The sequence below is a fragment of the Sphaeramia orbicularis genome, chromosome 5, assembly GCF_902148855.1.
Source record: "Sphaeramia orbicularis chromosome 5, fSphaOr1.1, whole genome shotgun sequence".
Classification (NCBI taxonomy): Eukaryota; Metazoa; Chordata; class Actinopteri; order Kurtiformes; family Apogonidae; genus Sphaeramia; species Sphaeramia orbicularis.
The window spans coordinates 19228250-19255401 of record NC_043961.1 but is presented as its reverse complement, the minus strand read 5'-3'; the positions used below and the strand labels follow the sequence as shown (position 1 = coordinate 19255401).

General features: G+C 39.2%; 2 protein-coding genes across 2 annotated transcripts in view; both read right to left on the bottom strand.

The window, feature by feature from the left end:
* The window catches only part of LOC115419515 (uncharacterized), an 11432-nt gene extending 7688 nt beyond the window's left edge, over positions 1-3744 (bottom strand). The window contains exons 1-6 of the mRNA XM_030134331.1: positions 3489-3744; positions 2722-2773; positions 2531-2619; positions 2059-2205; positions 387-424; positions 10-72 (exon numbers count right to left, since the gene is read on the bottom strand). Coding sequence (XP_029990191.1) covers positions 10-72; positions 387-424; positions 2059-2205; positions 2531-2619; positions 2722-2773; positions 3489-3744 — 645 coding nt within the window. The remainder of the gene's footprint in view (positions 1-9; positions 73-386; positions 425-2058; positions 2206-2530; positions 2620-2721; positions 2774-3488) is intronic.
* On the bottom strand, positions 3741-15524 carry LOC115419514 (uncharacterized). The gene is made up of 4 exons (XM_030134330.1): positions 15366-15524; positions 8584-8874; positions 3957-4415; positions 3741-3868 (listed from the first exon to the last, which is right to left on the bottom strand). The coding sequence occupies exons 1-4, from the start codon at positions 15436-15438 to the stop codon at positions 3741-3743; spliced, it is 951 nt and encodes a 316-aa protein (XP_029990190.1). The 5' UTR covers positions 15439-15524.
* Between the last annotated feature and the right edge of the window lie 11628 nt (positions 15525-27152).

Sequence of the window (27152 nt, the reverse complement as noted above, 5' to 3'; positions counted from 1 at the left end):
GTCTGGAACTTTCACCATCACATACTCGTTCTTGTCTTTGTTGATGTTCAGTGGAACAGGAAGCTCCTCGAACTACACAAAACAAAGGAAATCCCACAGCCCAGTCAGTTTTAGATCCAAAAACTTCATATTAAATATTTGATACTGAAGATAAACAGTCTAATCAGAAGTAAATGACCTTTTCTATGGTTTTAATTTGAGTCTTTGAAGTTAATATCATCATGATTCTATAGTCATGAGAACACAGACCGACAATAATCAGTCATTCTGCATTTGATACAAATAAACTGATCCCTTGAATGCTTCTAAAACTTCATGCTATTGTTTCTGATGGAAATGAAGGATGAGCAGGTTCCACTGGTTCCACTAGTAAAACCTCCACTAACCTCATCATCGGAGCTGCTTGAAGATTCCTCGGTGTTTCCTGTAGAAATAAGAGAAGACTTGTTACATTGGGCCAACTGCCCGTCGACTCAACTCGGCTCAACTCGACTTGACATAGGTGTTTCCACTGTGAGAGCAGGGAACCATCAGATACTGATAGCCCCGCCTTCATTGAGGCTGAAGTGATGCTAGGTGTGGATTGGTCAGTTCAGAAGTGTCACCGTACATTACCAGAACCAGAGTAAACAACTGTGTTCCTCTGATCATATATTATAACATGAAAAGCTATTATTATATTATTATTATTATTATTATATTATTATTATTATATTATTATTATCACTGCTACTTTCCAACTTGTTTCTGCAGGTACTTTCCAGTGTGCAATGGTGTTTTTTTTTTTTTTTTAGTTATAGTTATGTTATTGTATTGCTTATTTTCTTGTGGGGTTTCTCGTGTGTATGCTCAGTGTTGTGCCGCTTTTTGGAACTCAATTTCCTGAGGGCTCTGCCCAAGGGATCAATAAAGTTCTATCTAATCTAATCTAATCACTCCACCTGAAGTTCCACTGTTACCATGACAACCCACCGTCCTGACAACCAGAGCTCTGGTGGAAATGCTGTTTGTCAACTGAGTTAAACTGACACAGAAAGAACTTCATCTGATCATCAACCCTTCAGTTCAGTCACCACATGATTCCACATTTAAAGGGTTAAAGGATAAAGGGTTTGTCATGTCGGCTTTTGAACTTTGTCTGTCTTTTCTGTTTTGTTTGTCATTTCCTGTTTTTTTTGTTAAGTTTCCCTCATGTGTCTTGTCTGTTGTCTTTACTTCCTCTCCCTGATCGTGTTCACCTTTTCCCTGATTACCTGACTCCTCCCTGATTATCTCCACCTGTGTCCAATTGTCTTCCTACCCTCCTGTGTATTTAAACCCTCAGTCTTCCCTGTTTAGTTGCCAGTTTGTGCTCTACAACTTGTTTGTGTTCACTTACCAGCGTTTTTTGGATCCTGTTCGTTTGTCTGCCGTGTTTGACCTGTTTTCGTCCTTCGACCACCGATTCAGCCTGTTCCTATCCTGCCTGCTCGTTTTCGACCTGGTTCGCGTACCCGACTCTGTCTCTGCCTGCTCCCTTTAAATAGCTCAGCCTCCACCGATCACCTGTTCTTCGACCTCCGCCTGGATTACTACCGTGAGTCAGCCTGTCTCCCATGTACCGTTGCTTGTATGACTGTCTTTCCGTGTATGACCTGGCTTGTTTATTGACCACCCTCTGCTGTCCCTAGTGGGGATTCCATTGGGGTTTTCCCGGCTCGGCCAAGTCGGTCGCCTGTCGTTTCCACCCCGCCCAGATGTTTATCCCCGGAACCAGAGGCTCCACAGAAATTATATGTTCTCTGTGTTGTACCATTTTCCCTGTGAAAGTGTTTAATAAAAACACTAAACCTTATTGGTTACTTGTGGTCTTGCTTTGGGTTCAGCCTTTGTACTTAGCCTTTACAGGGTTTAAGGATAAAAGGGTTTAAGGTTTAAATATTTTAAGGATTTATGGGTTTGAGGGTTAAATGGTTTAACCCATTGAACCCTTAAACCATTTAACAGTATTAAGGGTTAAAGGTTTATGGGTTAACCTTTGACCCTTAAATCTCAGACCCTTGGCGGTGTCCGTCATACCTCCGGCGGTGGGCGAGGCTATGGCACTACGCTGCTGGCTGTAGTACTGGGCGATGGCATTGGCGTACATGTTGGCGTGGGCGTCAACGGCTGACAGCGGCGCTCGTCTGGCAAACAGCGTTCGATACCACTGACGGAGGTTCCGAGCTACAACAGACCCAACAGAAGGACAAAGTCAGGTTGGACGTACAATGAAAGGTTACTAGTAGACTCTAGTAGATCATCAAATAGATCCATTATTTTAGGCTGATTTATGGATAAACTTTGTATCCATTTTAAATCCAAACTGTAATTCACTGTATTTTTTATAAATGTGATGATTTTGTCCCAAACTGATGAGTTTGAATGTGGATTTGACATTTATGGACATGGACACCAGAGTCACGTCCTCATATTTCATAGATTTGTCCATATTTTTGTATTTTTATTTCTTATATTGTCCTTGAAGGTTGGTTTCAGTGTCAGTACTTACCCTTACAGTGGTTGATACCAATGGCGAAGCTGAGCATGAGCAGGATGATGATGGTCACGATGACCACAATGACCAAGTTAGTGTTGATGCTTAAATAAATGAAACACTGTTAACGAAGCCTGAAACACTTTCACCAATTAGACTAATGAGTGTTAATGAAACAATGGCTTTGAAACATTGACCTGCATCACCTTGGTGGACGGGACGGAGCAGGTCCGATGGGTTTGGGTGGAGGTGGACGCTCTGGTGGAACATGAGGGTTATTCATTAAAAAACTCATCAGAAGAACATGTGAACATCTGGAGAACATCAGTGTGTGAAGAACCATTCACATCAGACCAGAAGAAACATTAGAAAAACTCCATGGAACTGATGTCATTTATATAGAAGGGTGCCCACCTTATAGTCAGAAGACTTTTTAAATTAGTTTAAATTTAGTTGACCAACCTAACCCTAACCCTGTTCTGACTAATGGGCCTTCTAACAATATATCGCCCTCCTATATAATAGAATATGATCACCACAAGGATGAAGAAGATTTGATAAAGCAGATACACAAATCCTAAACCTCCTGAACCTCTTACACCTGCATTTCCTAAACCTCCTAAACCCGAACCTCCTGAACCTGAACCCCCTGAACTTCCAGAAACCTCCTTTACCTCCTGAACCTCCTAAACCTCCTGGACCTCCTGAAACTCCTAAACCTCCTGAAACTAAACCTCCTGGACCTCCGTAAATCTCCTGAAACTCCTGAACCTCCAGAAACCTCTAACTCCTGAACCTCCTAACCTGGACCTCCTAAACTTCCTGAAACTCCTAAACCTCCTGGACCTCCTGAAACTCCTAACTCATGGACCTCTTGAACTCCTAAACTTCTTGAAACTCCTAACCTCATGAACCTCCAGCACCTCCTGGGCTTTACAAACTGGACATTTAAATCAATAAAACTGGTCCATACCTTTGACATAGATGATCAGTCGGTAGGTAACGTATCCACCCTGGCACAGATAAACTGTTCCATTGTCTGCAGGAGTCACACAAAACCTAAACTCCACCGTCTGTGGTTTGTCCTCCACCTTTACATCCACACATTGGCCCGCCATCTTCTTACAGATAGTTGCTTTGCCGCGAGTGTTTGGATGGGGGCGATACCTCCTGTCCCACCAGTAACCTCCAAATTCATAGTCCCAGTTGTAGGGCTTACGACATATCATGTGGAGGACAGTGTAGGATAGACCTCCTTCTCCTGGACCCTGTCATAGGAGAAATCCACCACAGTGGGATGAGCAATCATCACCGAGTGTCGATAGACGTTGAGTATTCTGAGCTTCTCAAAGACTTCATCACACATTGAAAAGACCTAATCTTTGTGCACGTTATGTGGTCAATGGTCAGAACTAGAGCAGATTGGAATGATCATCTGTACTCTTGACTGTTTTGGGACAATCTGCATTGTCACATCTCCAGGACTTTGAGAAGTCGAACTTCCACTTCTGGGGATATGGACATGTGATCTCAAATGGCTGGCCTCCTTTGGGCCTGGCCTGAACCTCATGGATCTTCAGTGGTGTGGGACTGTCTATTACCGTTAAGTTTACCACATAGTCCAGGGTCTGGTTCTGATCTGGAAAGTCCAGGGTGCATTTGTACAATCCTGCGGCATCATGTGTCAGGCGTCGATTCTCCAGGATGAATGAGTTCTCGGTGCTGTGGACTTTAAAGTCCCCTCTGATTTCATTTGAACGCATGATGGTGTTTTCACAAACTGCTGACGTGTCCGAGCGACACCACTTTGGTTCTGAAGCAGCAACGAGGTCCACTCCAGAACCACAGGTTAAATTAGTGGCATTTCCCAAAGTCCCAATCACAACAGTTGGGTCTCGATCTGATGAGAAGAAAAAAAAGAATAAAGGTGAACAAAAACAGTCACTGCAAATGGTGATGATAAGGGTCCTTTATTTAACTCGATGGTTTAATTAATAATCTAAAAGAAGGACAGAAAAAACAAACATTTCGTTTATGTGTTAGTGACTTGTCTTCTCTTTGGTCTGATCTGTAAATAGAACTCTTCTGCTCATACTGTGGTTTATGGACAGGGTTCAATTTAACACTGAATAGTTACATAATTCTCTTAACATTTGAGTACTTTGCTCTAAACAGCTGTGTTCTATTTTATTACCTCCGCCAGGAGGAAATAAAATAGAACACAGCTGTGATCACAGGTGTGATCACTTTGCTTTGTGTGCATGTGTGCGTGCGTGTTTGTTTGTTTGTTAACAAGATAACTCAAAAAGTTATGGACGGATTTTCATGAAATTTTCAGAAATGCTGATACTGGCACAAGGAAGAAATGATTAAATTTGGTGGTGATGGGGGGGGGGGCAGATCTGTCTTGGCGGAGGTCTGCGCTCTCAGAGTGCTTTTCTTGTATCTCTATACGTACAGTTGTGTACGACTCCATTGGTATCAGTAGAATAGAACTGGTACCAGATGAACACAACCAGTACCATAAGGTTGTACTGTTGTGTGTGTGTGTGTGTGTGTGTGTGTGTGTGTGTGTAGATATATATATATATATATATATATATATATATATACATATAATGCAAAAGTCTTAAGCCAACATTCGGGGTATTGGTTTTGTAAAGTTATGATGACCACACACACACACACACACACACACACACACATATTTCTCAGTTTCTGTATTAAGATCCAATCTGGGTACATGTGAAGTATGTACAGCAGTAAAAACAGAAGTTTCAGTGTAAAAACAGCTTCTATAAATCAAAGTGGCAGAATTTAGTGTGACTTCCATCTGTTCTTATTATGGCTTTAACCCTTTTGTTCTGACATTATGAGATTAATTTCATCAATTGTATTATGTTTTATACCAGGTTTCATTCAACATACTGTATATCAGATGTTTCAAATGTTGCTTGTTATCATGTGGTCAGGGGCCACAATAAATAGTGACTTTAGCCTTTAGAACACATTTAGTTCTGTTTTTTTGTGTGTGTCTTTTGATGCTGTGCACATATTCCTGTATTTCCTTGTTGTATCGAAAGAAAAGAGATGGAGAAATAATCATGTATGCTCATTTGAACCCTGAAAAAACAACAAAGCTGAATGTGGTGTAAGACTTATGCACAGTAGGGCATTACTGACTTAAGATTTTTTCAGTTCGACTTATTTGTCAACAAAGTTGAAGTCGAGTCAACTAGTTGTATTATGACATCATCACATTGACAGCGGAGGAACAACACAGACATCGCTGTCCAAAAATGAGCAACTTATTCTAAAATTCACTGGAACATTAACAATGTACAGTGAAGTGCAGAATAAAAAACTTACAAGACACAAGCATCAACAGTCCTTCTCAGACATTTTAACCAAACTAAATACAGGGTAACACCTTGAATTTTCTGTTAAATTTAAGTGAATAACATAAAGTGGGAAAAGGTTAGGACAGCAGCAGCCAAGACACACAGCATGTTAGAGAAAAGAGAGCATTGTCGTCGTGAAATAAATGAACAGAATAATCCAAACACACTGGCTGTCTAAATTATTATTCAGTATTGGTGGCGCTTACATGGTTCACAGCACATTACTTAGACCGTAGTTTTTCTAGATCACAGTCAGTTTAGTAATCCTACTCTGAGTCGTCTTCTTCCTTCAGTCTTGGCCTTGCGCTAGTTATGCGCAGGTCGTTTTTTTTTTTTTTCTTTCCAACCCATTTTTTATGGAATTATTTGACACAATCCCACAAATAAAGTGACATTTTTTGGACCAACCCGATCTGGGTCAGCTGATCGGCGCATCACTACCTTGCACTCCATGTTTTCATGTATAAAGATGAGAGTATCGACATGCACTGAATAAAGGCTTGTGCGCTGTCGGGTGATGGAAGGCAGAGAGAGAATAGTGGCCCTAATCCTCTTCTGAAGTTTAGTATCCAGGCCTCGGCATAAACATTAAACTCCATACATAACCATTTCAGTCTCACCTTACAACTGAAAGTGACTGAAAGATTGGAGAATTAATTCATAAAACATATTCATTCATTCATTCATTTTCTGAACCCGCTTTATCCTCACTAGGTCACGGGGGTCGCTTGGAGCCTATCCCAGCTACATAGGGGCGAAGGCGGGGTACACCCTGGACAAGTCGCCAGTTCATCGCAGGGCTGAACATATTACAGATGACAAAGATGGCTAATGCAGAAGCGTTTACTAAGTGTTTTGACTGAGCTACCAACAGCCTCTATAGTCAAAGCCATTGTTCCAATGCATATGTATAAAGAACAGAAGCATTCTGGTTATGGTATAGCATATGGTTAAGGGGCTACAGATTACTGTGTCAAAATGGCATTACAAATTTTATTGTTAAAAAAAAGGCAAGTCACAAATGTTCCATAACTTATTTATAGAACACTGAATGCAAACTTTATAACAACAAATATGTTAAATTCTCATAAAACAATATAATATGTAAAAATAATGCAGCGCTTCCACTTTTAAGGTTATCCTTGCCGCCACACCATACATTTCATTCAAAAAATTAATCACTGTCGCAATAGACTTATTATACACATGTATAATATATAAGAGACCAGGACAAACAGCCTGCCCCATCAAATGAAAGTTTGCAAAGCCTCAGGAGGTAGGATAAAGGTAAATGAGCATTCAGTTTCACTCCCGCAGTTCCTGCCACATGTATCCATTGTGAGGCACTCACCACACCACCCTTTAACCACTGTTAAGGTGGCAGATCAAAACACATTGTAAAAGCTTTCAACCCTTAAAATGGACAAGAATATTTCACTAAGTACTGCAAGTTATTTTTTATGTGTTTGTAAATGATTAGTATGTAATTAGTACGCAATTCAACGGTAACCTACAACAAAAAATGCTAATCTTATAAGTAATGTAGAGTATATGAAATGCTTTTTATGTTGTGACTGCACTACTGGTTATGGAGCTACAGAAATGGACATCAAATATACACATTTTCTTTCAAGTCTTGTAAAAAGTGGTTAAGGTGTCTAAAAGTATGTTCAAATATCTTTACTTTTTGGAAGTTTCATTAAAAAAAGATTAAAAGTTAATAATAATAATTTAAAAAAAACAAACAAACAATGTTTTTTTGGTTATGGAGCTACAGCCCCAAATTGGAACCATGAAATTATAAGTCTTGAAAATCTGCCATTTCTACAAACAATGTGTGAAATCTGTTTAGGACAGTAATAATATGAATGAATACAAGTAAGAAATATAATAAAAACATGTTACTTTGGATTTTTTGACAAAGTAATAGTAATGTGAAAATGTGGTAAAAAGTCAGTGCCGAGAGGTGTCAACAAATCTGAAAGTTATTTCTGTTCTATCAGTTGTAAGCTTTTTTCTACTGAATCAATTGAAAATTGGAAACAGTTTTAAAAAATAGAGATTCTAAGCTAAAAAATGAGTCCATGCAGTATATCCTAAGAATAACTTACATTTTTCTCACACTTTTTCACTTTCCCTTGACCTGACCCTAATACCAGGCTTGGATGCTCTGAATGGGCTATACAGTATTTAACCAGTTCAGCTTGCTGTATAATGGAGTAATATATTGTATATCATTTATTAATGGAAAAAAAATATTAATAATGTAACAACACATAATTTAGATGCAGTAGAAGCCAACTAATTCTTTAATTGCATGCTTTTTGTAGCACGTGAGCAGCAAAGCCAAGTTGAAAATGATGATGACACTGATGTTAGCGAGGAGCGTGCATGAGGTGAGTTTATGAAACTTTTCTTGTTTTAACTAACTTTTGACTTTGAGCTGTGGTAGCTACTTGTTACGGACAGCACATAAACAGTGAATTTAACTGACATAAGTGTCTTACTGATGACCCCAGTGCGTGACAAAGGTGTCCACACATTAGTGCATATTTATAACATGAAAGCGGCTAACCCATAAGTATTATCCCCGGTCTGTGGGCTGGTTAGATATGAAACTCCAGGGCTGAAAAACGGTCCCAGCATACCCTCCCCCTGTGTGTTTACCTTTGATTACATTAATCCTGTACGTCCTCGTAGCTCTGTTGGTATTGTTTATGGGAGAGCAGGTATACAGTCCTGAGGTGGATGGCTGGAGTTCAGTAAAGGTCAGATATGATTCTGAAGTGTTTGTATTTCTTTCTAGTGGGGTAGTGATGGGTCGGAGGTTTTTGCAGTCTGCGCAGCCCTGATAAGGGTAGGGGCAACTGCATCGCATCAGCTCCTCGTCCCATTTACAATGAACCGTGGCTGAAGTTCCAACAGCTGCATTGATGGTCATCTCTGACCCCAGGACACCTGAAAAAAACACATAATACTACGAATATTACTGCGATCCCAGGACACCTGAAAAACACACAATACTACTAATAATACTACGATCCCAGGGCACCTGAAAAACACACAATACTACTAATAATACTACGATCCCAGGGCACCTGAAAAACACACAATACTACTAATAATACTACGATCCCAGGGCACCTGAAAAACACACAATACTACTAATAATACTACGATCCCAAGACACCTGAAAAAAACACATAATACTACTAATAATACTGTGATCCCAGGACACCTGAAAAAACACATAATACTACGAATATTACTGCGATCCCAGGACACCTGAAAAACACACAATACTACTAATAATACTACGATCCCAGGGCACCTGAAAAACACACAATACTACTAATAATACTGTGATCCCCAGGACACCTGAAAAAACACTTAATACTACTAATAATACTACGATCCCAGGACACCTGAAAAAACACATAATACTACTAATAATACTGTGATCCCAGGACACCTGAAAAAAACACATAATACTACGAATATTACTGCGATCCCAGGACACCTGAAAAACACACAATACTACTAATAATACTACGATCCCAGGGCACCTGAAAAACACACAATACTACTAATAATACTGTGATCCCAGGACACCTGAAAAAACACATAATACTACGAATATTACTGCGATCCCAGGACACCTGAAAAACACACAATACTACTAATAATACTGTGATCCCAGGACACCTGAAAAAACACTTAATACTACTAATAATACTACGATCCCAGGGCACCTGAAAAACACACAATACTACTAATAATACTGTGATCCCAGGACACCTGAAAAAACACTTAATACTACTAATAATACTACGATCCCAGGACACCTGAAAAAACACATAATACTACGAATATTACTGCGATCCCAGGACACATGAAAAACACACAATACTACTAATAATATTACGATCCCGGGGCACCTGAAAAACACACAATACTACTAATAATACTGTGATCCCAGGACACCTGAAAAAACACATAATACTACAAATATTACTGCGATCCCAGGACACCTGAAAAACACACAATACTACTAATAATACTACGATCCCAGGGCACCTGAAAAACACACAATACTACTAATAATACTACGATCCCAGGACGCCTGAAAAAACACATAATACTACGAATATTACTGCGATCCCAGGACACCTGAAAAACACACAATACTACTAATAATACTGTGATCCCAGGACACCTGAAAAAACACATAATACTGCTAATAATACTACAATCCCAGGACACCTGAAAAAACACACAATACTACTAATAATACGATGATCCCAGGACACCTGAAAAAACACACAGTACTACTAATAATTCTGCGATCCCAGGACAACTGTTAGATGCTTAGACACTGTTTAACCCATCAGTGGCCGGGTTAGACAGTAGTAGTAGTAGTAGTAGTACTTTTACACTGTACGTTGGTTTTGTCTCTGTGTTTGGTCTTTGGTTTTGTCTCTTTGGTCTTTGTGTTTTTTTCATAGATAGTAAATCCTCTGTTGTACTCTGTCCAACCTCCATCTAAATAAACCACAGGCCAGAATATTTTCCTTCCTGTTCCTTTTCTATGACATTTCATCCATTTAAATCAGTCCTGACATACATGATATAAATAAAAATAATTCACCTGAGATGACATAAAACTACATTTGTGTTCAAATGTAGGTTTGAGTTGATTTTCTGGAGGGTGTTCATTTATTGATTCCATCTGTGATCTGAACAACTGGTTCATTACACTTTATTTTACTGACAGCCTTAAACCGGTATTGTTCCCTAGTATTTTTTTTTTTTTCAACTGTAAACCACATTTTTAATGAGCATTTTTAGCTTTTTTTTTCTAAATTGGGATTTAACTTTTTATAAACTGTTTCCATCACAGTTTCAACAAAATATCCATAAAGTCAACAATAGAAAATGTGAATTCCAATTGGTTTTATGTTTCCATGGAGTCCTGTTGTGTGAATATTATTGTCAGTGCTGAACAGCTGATGAGCAAATAAAACCCATGACTTATTAAATGTTTTATTAATTAATCTGTGTCCTGTAACTTTTCAATGTAGTGAGGCATTTTCTCATTTAACAAGGATTAAACTGTCATAGCATTCAGTTGGTTTTTGCTGATTTGTGTTCAAAGTGTTTTCAGTGTTTGCATCAACGTCACTAAACTGACAGTTCAGGTTAAAGATCAGACCCCTCCCCAGTGACTACAGGTGTAGGGGCACCCCAGGCCACTGTCCTGGGCCCCTCTATTCATCATCTCCCTCCTCCCCCCTCTGTAATATCAAATATGACGCAGACTTCCACTGCTTTATGGATGACACACAGCTCTACCTCATACCTGTCTGACCTCCTCTGTACCTGTGTGACCTTCTCTTAAGAGCCACATGTGGGACAAGGAGTGTGTTTGTGTGGGACAATGTGGGACACGTAACCGTATTGCTGAAACAAAGTCCAGATTTCTAAACACTGTCCATCTCATTGTCTAGCTTACAAATATGAATAACAACAACTTGATTTGGTTGCACACAGTATGCATATTTTTGCACTTGGCATTTATTTTTTGCTTTTTTTGCACAGGTTTCAACAACTTTTTTTGCTTGTAAAAACAAAAGAAAAATCTACTTGTAAAAACTCAAGAAGGAAACCGCAAGTTTCAAACATTGTAATTTAATACTTTAGAGAATCAGCTTTTTTGTTTATTTGACTGCATGTTCTCAACCCTCAAAGGTAAACTAATCTTTATGCAATAAACCAAAAAGGCAAAACTGACAATATTTTAACAGCTGTTTCCACTTCCACTCAACCTAAAATTACTTGGACCAAAAACTTTTGTGCATCCATTCACTTAACAATTTTGCATTCTAACACAGTAATAAAAATAGAATAAGATAAACTAAATATCCTGTGGAATTTTTTAACAAAAGCATATTTTGTCACCTCAAGTCTCTCAGTTCAAACTCCAGACTTAAAAATAGGAAAAACAGAATATGGATCAAATCTAACCAAACATCAGATGCATGCAGTGTGTCGCATCAAGTCATACTCGCCTCCATGTGCGATGGAGAAATAAGTTTGACATAGTTCGCAGAATACCCTCTGTGAATCATCCCCCACCGCTTTCACCCATGTCTTTTCTGAAGCTGCATCTTCTTTTTTTGCGAGGCTTTGCCTTTGTTTTTTGTGTCAGTGTGCGGAAGTCAGGAGAACTCTGGTGACAAGTTGATGGACTCCTAACCCTACGTATATGTTGGTTGATTGTCAGTGGACGCAGCCAAAGGTGATAGCGCTGTCTCAGCTATAAAATGCAAGTCGTGTTTGGAGAAAGGTGACTGTGCTGCACTTTGGAGAGCCAGAGCCAATCAAATGTGGGACATTGTCTCAATTTGTGGGATGTGGGAAAAAATGCTCATAATGCTGTGCAGTCCCGCACAAAGTAGGACAACTGGTCACCCTGGGGGTCTCCAGTCACTCTGGAACGCTCTGCCACCCTCCATCTGCAATAGTGACTCTCTCTCCAAGTCCAGACTCTAGACTCACCTGGCCCAGTTTGCCTTCCCAACATAATAACTCCCGTACAGCTTACCCTGTACGGGGGTGTTTCAAGAATACTCGCAACTTTTGTCAACCAGAGGGCCAAAATTTTTACCATGGTGAAATTGCTCAAAACTCGGCTGATCCCTAAGAGAGGAACCTAAGGAAGAAAAAACTGAAAACCGTTTTCAAATACTATGCTTTATTATGAAATAACTGCAATTAGAAAACCATGACAACACTATGGTTATGTACGGGACACACACAACAAAAATAAGGTGAATGATAATAAAAATGTAATTCTCATCAAGAAAATGGGCTCCAGTTGACAGGTTTGCCCAAGCATAAGTGAGCTGAGGTACTTTAAATCAATCTGAATGGATTTTAGTGTCCAATTTTGAACCTGGTGCATTCTTAATGTCCAATAGGATTTTCAGGATACAGTTCCATTTGTCCTCATTTCCCCAAATCACCAGGTAATGTCACCAAACAGCTCCTTTACAATGAGTAGACATGTAACACTGTAAAACTAAGGGCATGAATCACTGGTCTTCCATCAAGGCTGAGAATGTTCAAAAATTCAGAGAGTACAGTAGGGGTTATGTACGAGACATGGAGGTTACGTACGAGACACTTGTTTGTTTTGCCTCCATGACCATCATTTTGAACTTGTTACTTCCTGAAATGGGTAAAATATGATTAAACCATGCTTTGTAAATGTCATTTGCTATTGCATGTTGGAAAGGGGGTTGTATCATTTGTATGAAACACAAAAACATGACAAAGTGTCAACAATAACTAAAGAACAAACTTTCAAATACCTGAAATGTAGCTTAACCATAGTAACTGAAGTGTTTATGAGGCCTAAAACTGATGTGGACTGAAGACTAATTTAAGTCTGATAAAAGGTGAAGTAAAATACTTCATTGACCATTGTCTGTTGTGCTGTCCCGTACATAACCCTTCCTGTTAGAGTTAGGGTTAGGGTTAACCTAACCCTGTGCATTTGAGGTTGAATGAGGCCACCATTAGAACATGAGCACATGTTCTAGTCAGAGAAAAAAAGAAGTGAAAAAAAGTTTTTTATGCATGATGCGAAATTCCCAGCAAAAAAAATCCACTTTTCAGGTACCATGGATATGAAGCTTAAAACATCACTTACATTCCACATATCCTGGGTAAATTGGGTCTACACTAATGAGATGGGTCATGAGATGGCCATCAAGGCCATCAGTTCAAATCAGCAAATCAGAATGTCAAGATTAGCTTAAATATATTAAGGTGTCCCGTACATAACTCACACTGGCAAAAAGTTATGTACGGGACACTCTTTTTAAAGATGGATAAGGATCATTGAATTGTTCTTTGTGCTATGATTTCTTCTTGTGAAGGTTAAAGCAGTTACTGAACACATTCTTCCAGTGAAATATAGTTGCTCTAGTTTTCAAAAGACATGAAAATTTGAAGCATGGTTATGTGGACATGGCCAGTTTAGGTATGTTTCTTGCACTGTCAGATTTGGAGATGTGCAGAAAGGTATTTCCAGCATGGGCTTCCTAAATTCCTTCTTTACAGTAATATTTTGGTCAATTTTCATCAGTAGTATCAGTATTTGGCATAAACTATGAAGTCAATATCAAACCCTGCTTGGATGGAAAAGGCATGTTCCACACTGAAGTGGTTATGTTCGTGCAATGTTTCAACACTTACTTCGGGCCTATTTCTAAGATGACAAGTTTCACATGTGGTTGTTTACCTTCCTCTGTGGTAAAGGACTGTAACTGACGTATTTCTTGGCCTCGCCTCTCTGTTTTTATTTCAAGATATCACTTTGAAATTAAGTGAAAATTTTGGTTATGTACGGGACAGGTGAGAACGTCCTCAACAGAGGCACACCAATCACAAACAAGTTGGTTACTTGATGGCTGAACTAGTTATTCTCGATAACAGATGAGTATTGAATGAAATTGACATAAAAACCCATAAAAGCCTCTATTTCTTATCATCTGAGGGACAAAAGATTTAGAGGGTCAAAAAACCTGAGCAGCGGTTACGAAAACAGGTTTTTGAAAAACTGCTGTCATGATGTTAAGATCCATAAAATGTAGACCTAAATTGTTCTATCACTGAGGCAATATCATAGAGTATTCAAAATCATTCAATATGTAAGCAGTTGTTTGGCTTTTTAAACAGGGCAAAGGGTTGAAAATTGTGATTACCCTTTGGTTGACACAAAACTGGCAAAAATGGGTTATGTACGGAACACAAATAGAGTTGAAGAGGGAAATGTAGGGATTACTGACCGAATTTTCAGGCGTGCACATTGTAGAAAATGTCCAACACACCAGGTAAACAGTTCAGAACATGTCTATTACTGTACATTTCTGAGGTTCACCATGGTTACAAGGAGTTTTTCCAAAATTGCAAGTATTCTTGAAACACCCCTACTACGTTTCTTGCACTTGTTTTTCCTTTGTATTTGTCCCTGAGTTTCCTGAAAGGCGCTTACAAATAAAATTTATTATTATTACTATTAATATTACTAAATAACTTCAGTCTTTCCTGTATTTCTATTAACAGTAGCATTTTCTAAATATGATGTAATCTTGTTGAAACTGTGATGCATCACATTATTTGGTATTTTCACCATCACTTTTTTTTTTTTTGTCATTTTTTTGTGTGTGTGTCATTTAGATAAACATCTTTTCTTTTTTTTTTTTTTGACTAAATAAAGTTTTTTTTGGACAGACCTGGTATTTGATTCTACATCTTCGCTGACCCGATGTCGCAGTATTTTCTGTTTGTACTAGTTTCCATCAGTGGTGGCCATTCAGAGATGGATCCATCAGATGAATAAACCTTTGAGTTTTGAGGATAAATCAGGTAAATGGACTCACCGTGGACCGTGAGGATCAGGACCAGACTCAGCTCAACAATGACCCGGGTCATTTTGGTCAAATCCAGGCTCATTTAGGATCAGTTTCTGTAGGTGGTCCGAGGTCTTTCTGAACCCAGTCCTCATACGGTGGAGTATTTCCAGACTCTGAAGGGCTTGCCTGTCGAACAGGAAGTCGACTAAACCCTGTTACACAAGTTGAGGTTCACCACAGAGGATGGAAGAGGAAATCAGCAGCTCCTCCACAGATAAGGCCTTATCGACGTTTTACTCAGAATGACACGTCGGTTCACAGCAAAACATGAAAAATGTGGCTGTTGATTCCAAAAACTGTGCACGATGCCTGCGCTCGTCTGACGGTTCACCTGTAAATCTATTATTGATCATGTGATTGATTCCACATATAATTTCAGGGTTTCAGCACATGTGAAATTAACCATTCTACACAGGAATCAAACACCTGAAGCTACAGGTTTTGATGCAGGAAGTCGTGGTTGGTTCTTAATCCTGTAATTACTTGAGGTCTACTTCCTTCTGGACCAGTAAAAAGCCATTAAAACAGGGATGAGATGTTCAGGAAAGTCATTAAATCCTGAGGAAACACTGATGTTCATCTGAGGTTCTGTCATCCTTTGTAATAAATGAGATCAAAGTAAAGAACTGAGGAACAATGAAAACAACTGTCAAATATATTCAGTGGAAAATGCAAGAATATGAACAGATGACGCCGATGTTTGATAGTTTCGGTCAAAAATGTCATCTTTATGATCTTATATCTTCTTATTGTGACTCCGCCTCCTTCACTGGTGTTTCCAGATGTGATTGACAGCTGTAACTGCCAATCACACCAGAGCAGTGTCTGAACATCCAGCCTGTTCTCCTCAGCTTCTCGTACCAGGTCTGATAGACAAATTCCACTGTTTTCTCCTCATTTCATCTCCTGAAGTTTTACTCCCTCTCAGTTACTTTAACCTGAAGGTACAGAAACAAATTCTTTATCTATATTACAGAAGCCAAGTGACCTCTGTGTGTGTGTGTGTGTGTGTGTGTGTGTGTGTATGCTTTATAACTGATAAACTGGACAGATCTAGCCTTTGCCTTTTGAAGTACTTATGTATTTTGGGTCAAGGATAAGACAGGGGAAAACAGCTTATTGATACAACCAATACTTCTTGAGTTATTAGTTTTTAAAATTACAGTGGTCGAACAGGTCAGTCCATTCCCAGCCACAACTGGGGTGGGCTGGATCTGGATCAACGGAAACACCTGGACATGACAGGAGAACCAGGTCCGGCTGTGATCACTAAAAAGGTTGGTCTGGTCCTTACTGTGGCCCAGTCCCACTCTACCGGTTCCCAGTCAGACCCGGCCCATTAACATCCCCTCCAGATCCCCCCTCCCACCCTCTCACCATACCACAGTGACAGACCGTTTTGCACAGACTCCAATCAGACAGACCAGAGTTCAGTGGATCTGGACACAGGACGGCTGTGAGTCACAATAAACCGTCATGTTCAGTCCTGTGTAAAAGTCCATGGTCGATGTCAATACAAAATAAAATGAGGGTCATTCTATTTCTTTCTAATCTGTGTGTTACACCAGTAAGCTTAGCTCAGCTCCCTACATTTGATCAACTCTACTGTTTGTAGAACCTGTGGATTCCCATGGGCCAACGCGCTAGTTACTTTATTATGACGTTTCCTCCAGTAGAAGACCATCTTCACTGCAGTAAAAGCCATAACGTCCTGGGTCTAAAGTCAACCTTTACCCTGGATTTAATGTATGTTAATGTGTAAATGCTCTCAACTTCACCCATATTTGACTCATTCCTTTGACCGTGCTGATTCTATAATATGTGTAAATCCTCTGTATTTTACATGACCACTGATCCCTCCTTTTTTTCCTGTCAGTAACAGAGTTTCAGGGAGTTTTTCTTTACTTGAACTGAGGTTTTAAGGTCAGATGGTGATTTTGCTACAACCTGTAAAACCCTTACAGGTGAAGAAATAAAAATTAATCATGAATTAAACCATTCTAGGCTGAAAGTAATGAGCATGTAAATCAGTTTAATATCAGCAGCAGAAAATCACACAAAAATAACATATTTTACTCTATTTTTATAGATCAGATACTGTTTGAATTCTACAAATGAAATGGAGGCGACTAGGGTCATTTTCCGTATCGTAGACCGAAGGAGTTGAGGTTGTATGAAGACACGTCCTGGCGTTTGTGGACTTTCCGTGAGAGGGGCGCCATGGGAGCCCACCATTCTTTTCTGGGAAACCGTCCGTCAGTTGAACCAACGTTATCAGCCGCCAAGGTTCTGGAGAGTGAGGCCGGCGGGGGCACTGACAAATGACTCCACCCCCTCAGGGCATCCAGTATGGCCTCATCTGAAACATAAGCATAATTAATTGCGCTGCAGCCTGGACTTGGGCTGGAGCCATGATTAATACTTGATTACACAACTAGAATCAAAAACATCCAGATGAAACCACATGAACATCATAAACAGACATTTTCACGAAAATGTTATTAGTTTTAAACATATTGTGAAATAATTGTTAACAGAAAGAACTGACAGAATGAACGAGTTCATTTGAAGTTTAAGTCATAGAAGTCTTTGTCATTGGATGTTTTCTTAAACCTTCATTTGAGGTTTCAGACATGTTCGAATGGCACATGAGCTGTCATCTTCTTCGGTGGGGTTTGTCAGACGTTACAGTCAGTGTTCTGTCAGTTCTTTCTACAACCTCTGAAACAGCAGGTCCAGTCCATCATTAAGTAAAACCCCGTTATGATGGATTGGACTCGTTATGAAACTAGGAGTGGATTCAGAACAACCTGATTAACTCTGTTTCACATCAAGAATGAAGGATTTTAATGACCCATTAAAACAACCTTCAATACAAAGTCCTTAAAAACAAATTGACCGATTATTTTGTTCAGTTTTGATGTTCCCTCTGCTGACAGTAGAATACCAGATAGACAGAACCTGCTCTGATCTGAACCACTCATTGGTCTCCACAGACTTGTGTTAGATGCTTACATCCATCTGATCTGAGTTCAGTTTCACCAATCAGCTTTCAGCCCAGGTTTTCGCTTCCATCAATAATTCTCTCTGTAAATGTGTGAACAAACTGAAGCCGTTGTCGGACCAACATCCTTCCTTTTTGACTGTTGCATCATCCTGTGCGTCGATTGGTTTGAAGATCATATCGACGCGTTGTCGACCTGATGGGACCCGTTTCCTATCCACAGCTTTGAGCTCCTCTTCTTTTCTATGACTTCATGAGCTTATTGGGTCATATATAGGTCCTACCCACATGTGCAGAGTCTCTTTTCCCAGTTGTGTTCTTTATTTTTTTGTGTTTCCACAGTCCTGGTGGTTGGTCCACACACTTGAAACCTGTAGCTCTGGTGTGGATCAAACTGAAAAATCCAAAACTCTGAAATACTTCCAGTCCAATCACCACAGATTCTGTCAGTTAAATACTGGATATTGTACTTTTACTGAGGTTGTACTTGGAGTGCTGGTACCCTGTATATGTGTTTGTACTGTAGTAAAGTCGTACATGCATGTGTGGAGGTGGAGGGGGTGGTACCTGTTCTGTAGCGACTGAAGGCGTATACCTCTGCCGTCGCTGCCGCCATTAGCAGCGCCGCTAGGAGTTGCATCATCATGACAGGCCACGAAGCTGCTGAAGTTCCTGCAAACAAACAGAGACAAGATCGAAGTCAGTGTTAAACAGAACGCTCTGAACTTAGAGAAGTCACAAGAAAAACTGAATAAAACACTTTCATAATGTATTGAACCTGGTCTGCATCTGTAGAGAAACCAACACAAAACAGAAACCAACACAAAACTGAAACCAACCTACAGCACACACTTAACCCGGTACACATCCATCCATCCATCCATCCATTAGAGGGTCACTGGACTTTCCCACCAGTGGGTTAACAAACTGCAGTTGATGTCATTAAATGAAACAGCCTTTGTCATAGTGTTCTTGGATCTTTATTTTTATTTATTTGTTATTAGGATCCCCATTAGCTGATGCAGGACATCAACTACTCTTCCTGGGGTCCTCCCATTCCAAACAGACATACAGTATCCATTTACAAGCATAAAAACAATGTGATTCACCCTTATATTTCCTCCTTAAGAACACTCAACAGTCAAACAAAACAACATTAACAATAATAACAACACTGCAAGATCAGTATTTAGCAAGATCAAATTAAAAAACAGATAAAACAAATAAATAAACTTAATTTTAATTGTGTGTGTGTGTGTGTGTGTGTGTGTGTGTGTGTGCATGCATTTGCTAATATCATATGTTTATGTCTACATGTCTTTTGTTTACAGTCTTGTTTACAGGCGTTATTTGATGTTGCTTCAGTTGTCTTTTAAATTTCGCTTTTGTTTGTTCTTTGGTGATCTGTTCTGGAAGGATCTGCCGGATCTGCCTTCTTCTCTGGATCTCCTTCAAGGTTTAATGAAGTCCTCCAAGGCCCATGTTGCACCTGGGCACTTAGGCCTTTCCTGGTGGATTCAAACATACATGTACCTGTAGAATTAAACTAATAGACTGTTGATGTAAAAGTACTCTGACTTCATTGTTTCTTCATCAAACTGTGTTGCTGCTGTCGACTGAGTGATAGACGATGGAAAAGGCTTATTGTAAAAGTTTAAAAACACGTGTAAATGTAAGAGCAGCAGATAGCTGACTGAGATTAGACCAACCACAGATTTCAGATGAGAAGAGGAAATGGCAGAAAGGGCAAGGTTTACCTCATGCATTTAATCTAAAACATGTCACAGTTAGGGCCATCGGAACAGCGTTATGGGCCCCTGGGCAAAGCAGTGAACTGGGGCCCCTATGACAACTACTCACAGACATTAGTATTGGATGGAAGCCAGTGGTCTTCAGGATGTCATTTTCCATGAACATAAATGAAAGCCAGTTCAAACCATGATGCCCCATTGGGCTACGAAGATGATGTTATATAAGTTTCAGTCTTGACAAGAACATTCTCCTGTACAGTTGGTCACGATCATGCACATGAACACTCTGAGTGTAATTTTGATATTCAGGAACATAGATTTCAAATCGTCAGAAATTATTTTTCTCTACAAATTCTACTACAAAATAAAAAAAAAAAATCTGTAAAATGATTACAAAATTTCAGTCCAAAACAATAAAATCTATATGAAATTATTGAGAAATTTGAGTACAAAATAAAACAAATCTATATAAAAATAATAAAAAATTTAATTACAAAATAAAATTAAAAAAAAATACTTACAAATAATTGAAAAAATCAGAAAAGGACTGAAATGATCAATTTGTGAAGTAACTATAGGCCTTTGATTGGTATGTATCATATACGATACAAGGGTCATTGAAGGGTTAACATACACAGATTATCCTCCTATCAGGCCCATGCATTTGTCACTGGACAAAGGCGTGACATGAAGAAGATGGAGTCAGCACCAGGAGACCAATCACAAACCTGTACAGGTCTGCATCAGCTTCATGCATCTCACAAGAAGAACCAGGTCAAGTATTGGAGGAGTTTAAATCCGGACTAAAAACAACACGGCAGGAAGAAAAGACTCAACAGACCATCAGAGTGAATGTGTGACTAAATATCTGACCAATACCCCCTCATCACAACAACAACAACAATAAGACATGAGTTCATCCACCCACTATGACAACAGTTTATTCTGATAAATGAATGGATTCACCGTCTGAAAGGAAATAAACTCATATGAAAACAGAGATCAGAGCCACTGTCCACAGTCATAGTCAGGTCTATGGATGGGTACAGAATTTGGTACTGTTATTGGTACCGACAGAATTTTGTCCGTACTACCGAGTATTGATTCATGTAAAGTCAAACAGTACCACATGTGTCCTTGAACACATCCTTGCATAGCGTGTCGGGGAGAGAGAGGAGGAGTGTCTGCCTGAGGCGACGACGGCATTAGACAGTCCAAACCCAGAATGACACCACGGTCCCATGAAAGTTTTATGTGGATCAGAACCTGCTGTGGTACCGGGTTATCCACTTTACATTTGACACTGTGCAGTAACTTCAGAGGAAAATACCACTGATTTCATGTTTATTGTGTTGTGTAGAGAAAGGGAAAAACAAACCTGAACACAATCATTTGATCTGGTTTTCATTTTTCAATCTTTTTTTTTTTTTTTTGGTTAATAACACATGAACTCATCCAGGACTATGTGGGTACATTGGTTATTAAACATTACAGTACAATGATGTCTAATTCTCCGACTGTCACATGGATTGGACTTAGTCTCTGCATCTGTTCATTATTGATTACAGATAATTCCACCAGAACATTTTGACCCGGAGGTTTTTTTTTTTTTTTTTTTTTTTTATAAAATACTAAGATACTTAACCCCAGTTTACAGTGACATGTTTCCATGTTTTCAGGATGTCTGAGTTTAACCTAACGCTGGTCTAACATCCAGCAGAGATCAATCAGTCCCAATACTCTGATCAATAATTCATCACCGCTGCCATTTGTCTTTGATCGCATCTGGAATGTGTAGCTCTATGTTTAGGGCAGTTGCTGCTGCTGCTGCTGCTGTTGTTGTCCTTGTCGTGGCCAATCAGGAGACAGTGTTCTAATTAGGATCTAACCTTTATGTCAGATTGTCTCTAAAACTCACAGCTGGTGGTGACGTATAACAGAGGATGTCACTGTAGGACCAGGATGTGAAAGAAAATCCATCAGTTTCATCATGAACTGGTTGAATTCAGCGACAGATTTATGAAAAAAAAAAAAGAAAGAAACTTTGTGATGTCACCTATTGATTAATGGACTGAAGCTTGAATCCTCAACTTGACCATTGCCAAGTGTTCAAATTAGGGTCAGAGATTGAGGCCCAATCCCATTTCACCCCTTGGCCCTCCCCATTGGCCCTTGCAACTGGCACTACCTCTTGAAATGGAGTTGCAGGGGGTTGGGGTTGAAACATTCCCCTCTGAGACAACTCTTTGAGACCTGTTCCGTCATCAGCAGTCATCGATGCCGCTATAAACAGAAACAACAACTTTGTTTGTGACAGAATTCCCCATGCTGTCGGCAGCTGTAACTGTCTCTGTTGCATGGACTTTGGGCATCTTTTTTGCGACTATCAACCACAAACCACCTAAATGTGGTCTCTAATTGAAACAGCATTAAATGGTCGGTCAAATGATTAAGTTGTTAACGAAGAAAATAGGTACATTTGTGTGTTTCTTTCATCACACTGCTGCACTTTTTTGCTGTGTTAACCTCCATCTTGCTGATGATTTGAACAGAATTATGGGAGATTTCTCATATCCCTCTGCTTGTAGTGTGGTCCTGAAAAATCTCTGTTTGGACGGCCAAACTGCTCTCCCCCTTAGCCCTTCCCCTGCGACTCATCAAGAATCGAGACACCCATACCCCTTCACGTGAACCTCCAAAATGGAGGGGGTGGGGCCAAGGCGTGAATTGGGATTGGGTCTGAAAGTTGATTGAAGAAGCTATAAATCGGGTACAGTGCCAACAGTTTCCTAGAGACCACTCATGGCACTGCAGAAAATAAAAAAATCCCCTGTGGCTGAAAAGGCATGAAGTGTCATCACTATATTCCATAAAGATAAAATAAAGATAAAAGAGGTGAGTTGAATCATTGACATCTACAACCACAACAAAGTCTTAATCTGACTGTTATGACATTAAAGGACTTTAATGTTTCTAATAATCTCCACAAAGTAAACCAAAAATCAGTTCATCAGTGATGTCACTCTACCCTCTGATCCCATTGGTCTAAATGGGAGGGTGGGGGTGTGGCCAGTGAGTTGAGCACTAGGCTCCATGGACAATGATCAGAGTCCAGGTCTAATATCACATCCATCACCAAGCTAATGCTACCTGTTGTAACCAATGACAACCACCCATGGACCCGAGCAGGAAACAAACCCCGGGCTGGAGTTTTATATGATGCCTTTGCTCAGGACAGATAAAGTCTGTTTTTTACACTAATCTACATCATCTGCTGACATTTCATTCTTCTGATGTATATCACTTTACTCTTTCAGAGAAAACCGACATTTTCTTTAATAAGGTACTGCTGGTGCTTTTATTGACTGATAATAAAGGAAGTCTGAAGTCTCTTTACTCTTTCAGAGAATATCTATATTATGTCACCACATGAGCCTGAATTTACACTGAAACACAGTTCAAACATTCATTTTTCCTCACCAGCACATCCTTCATCATCCTCAACCTGGAAATGCATTGAATGAATATGAACACATACAGTCTCACTCGTTTCCACACCATGTGATCTGTGATCATATATGAATACGCTAAGACACTTTAATTACTTGTCACACCTGATATTACATACAGTTTCCCCTGGTCCTTTAGGTATATAATCTGGTTTTTATTTGTACCAGGCTGTCTGTGCAGGTTCTCATTTGCCCAGATCATTGTTCTTCTTGGTAGTTCCTCTCAGTTCAACTGGACTGGTTTAGAAGATGATGTAGATTAGTGTAAAAAACACACTTTATCTGTCCTGACCAAATGCATCATATGAAACTCCAACTGGGGGTTTCTGTACCAAGCTGTGAACATGAAGGACAGACTCTCTGGAGTCTCAACAGGCCACTGAAGGAACTGCAGGGTTTGACACTTATTTTTCAGTTGTCACTTAATTTTTTTTTAAACCCTATGTTATTTACAGTTTCTTGTAGGTCTGATCATTAGTGTATGTGAGTGTCTACACACTGACTTCACACAACTACACTCAAACATGACTAACATGCATATGTCCAGTGACCACGGCCTCATATCATCCAATAAACACATGAAAACACAGAGTGTATGATCTGAAGAGCTGCAGTTCCTACCTGTCTGTTGAAGGCTGACGCTGCTGAACGACCCGAGTCCACATCAGGACTAAAGGTCTGTTTTAAAGGCCGAGTCCTGCGTCATCACCCAGGCCTGTAGGTGGTCGATGTGGTCCCGCCCCCACCGCCACCCCCTCCAGTGCAACAACCACGGATGACTGACATTCCACAGTCCTGATTCATATGAATGTTCTGACAGAGACTGGACATGATGTCCAGAGGAAATGAGACCAGGTTTGTGATGAAGACAATAGTCTGCAGGTCATGACCATCAGATGGAGGCAGTGAAGTGGGCTGTGACAGGACGCTCAGAAAAATACCATCTGATCTGATCTATTTATGTCCACAACCTCCACTTTGGGAAACTAGAAGCACTCAGAGAGCCCCCCCGATCACCACCAAAATGTAATCATTTGTTCCTTGTGCCAGTATCAACATTTCCTGAAATTTTCATCCAAATCTGTTCATAACTTTTTGAGTTATCTTGCACACAGACAGACAGACAGACAAACCAACGCCGGCAAAAACATAACCTCCTTGGCGGAGGTAATAAATCGAATGTGAGAGTCAGTATGAAGCTGTTTGTGTTTGTGTGGAACAATTGTCCACATTCACTGTTTTCAGATCAGTTTTAGACTCAGTTAAAGGTTCAGTGTCTGATATTCAACAACACATTTCAGATTAAACAAAACACAAAAAATGTCAGAGCAAAGAGGCTTAAAAACAAACATTACATCAATCTAGCACACACGTGTGTGTGTGTGTGTGTGTGTGTATATACATATATATACATATATATATATACATATATATATATATATATATATATATATATATATATATATATATATATATGTACACACACACAAATATACATATATATATATATATATATATATATATATATATATATATATATGTACATACACATATATATATACACACAAATATACATATATATGTACATATATATATATATATATATATATATATATATATATATATATATATATATATATATATATATATACATACAGGGTGGGGAAGCAAAATTTACAATGAACATTTAGTTGTTTTTTCTCAGCAGGCACTGCATCAATTGTTTTGAAACCAAACATATATTGATGTCATAATCATACCTAACACTATTATCCATACCTTTTCAGAAACTTTTGCCCATATGAGTAAAAGCAAACGTCAAAGAGTGTGTGATTTGCTGAATGCACTCGTCACACCAAAGGAGATTTCAAAAATAGTTGGAGTGTCCATAAAGACTGTTTATAATGTAAAGAAGAGAATGACTATGAGCAAAACTATTACGAGAAAGTCTGGAAGATACTATTAAAGAAGAATGGGAGAAGTTGTCACCCGAATATTTGAGGAACACTTGCGCAAGTTTCAGGAAGCGTGTGAAGGCAGTTATTGAGAAAGAAGGAGGACACATAGAATAAAAACATTTTCTATTATGTAAATTTTCTTGTGGCAAATAAATTCTCATGACTTTCAATAAACTAATTGGTCATACACTGTCTTTCAATCCCTGCCTCAAAATATCATATATATATATATATATATATATATATATATATATATATATATATATATATATATATATATATATATATGTATCAGTGGCGGCTGCTCATCTTTCAGAGAAGGGAAGCTCATTGTCAGTTTACATCAAAAAAATTGTCATTATTTAAACATAAATTCGTCCCTCCGTTCCTTTTTAAGAAAATAGTCAGTGACCTTATCGTACCACGTAAACAAGAAAACGTAGAAATTATGTTAAATTGAAACAAGGAAGTACAATGAGTGTGTTTTATTTACAGTGCAAGAAATGAACAAGTGATTTTGTAGTAGTTTCTCTCTCGATTTCACAAGCAGAATGCGCAACAGTATTAAACTGAACTCTGTCAGGTGAGGGAATATATCTCAAAATAGCTGTCAATCACACAGGATTCAGCCTTTCGACTGATCCTCCAATCAGCATGTGGAATCCCAGCGTCCAGCCCAGCCAAGGTCCGCCCACAGCTCCATTCACCCCAGAGACGCCGAGCGTCTGGGGGCGGGACATCATCGTGGCATTTATCCAATTACCGCCCAGTTTTGAGGCAATGAAAAAAAAACTGTTCCACTCAGTCCCACTGAAGTGCATGGATGCCGAGCATCTACGGGCAAATGCACTGAGCAGAGACCGTATGAGAAAACAGCGCAACAGGAATGTATGAGAAGTGAACAACATCAATTCCGTTAATTTGTGATAAAGCTGATTCTGAACGAACTCGTCTGTGAGATGAACGTGTTCTAACACATTTGTAGTCAATGAAATGTCAACACAACCGTACATATTTGACCATTTAATTTTTGTAATTTTAGGGGAAGCTGAGCCTCCCTTGCAGTCTATGAGAAATCACCTCTGATATATATATACACATATGCACACACACACACATATATATACAGTATCTATGTATGTGTGTGTGTGTGCATCCACAGGCTCTGGGATGTTACAGTAGTCGCTTTTCCATTGACCCTCAAATTGCGCAAATACAACTTGCACATAAAAATTTGTGTAATGGAAAACAACAATTTTGCAAAAACTCTTGTTTTTTTGAAAAAAGAAAGAAAAAAGAAAAAAGTTTTTGCGCTGGCAATAAGTGTTTTTTGGGCATAGTGAAATTGGCATATCATGCAAAACTGCAAGAGAAAGAACTTTTTCCTCAACTAGAGTTACGTGACTAAAAAAACGTATGTTGCCGGCTGTTACAATAAGCAAAGAAGAAGAGTTTTAATAAGAAACATGGAGTGGTGTGTGTGGACACACCAGGAAACCGAATCATTTTTTGATGGGTAATATGGGTTAATA

What these genes read in the sequence shown, in the direction of transcription:
- LOC115419514 (XM_030134330.1), bottom strand. Translation starts at nt 15,438, where the DNA reads ATGAGCCTGGATTTGACCAAAATGACCCGGGTCATTGTTGAGCTGAGT. An exon ending in CCTGATCCTCACGGTCCACG is followed by an intron (nt 8,875 to 15,365) that starts GTGAGTCCATTT and finishes TGTTTTTTTCAG; the next exon opens with GTGTCCTGGGGTCAGAGATG. An exon ending in CAGGATTAATGTAATCAAAG is followed by an intron (nt 4,416 to 8,583) that starts GTAAACACACAG and finishes TCTTCTCATCAG; the next exon opens with ATCGAGACCCAACTGTTGTG.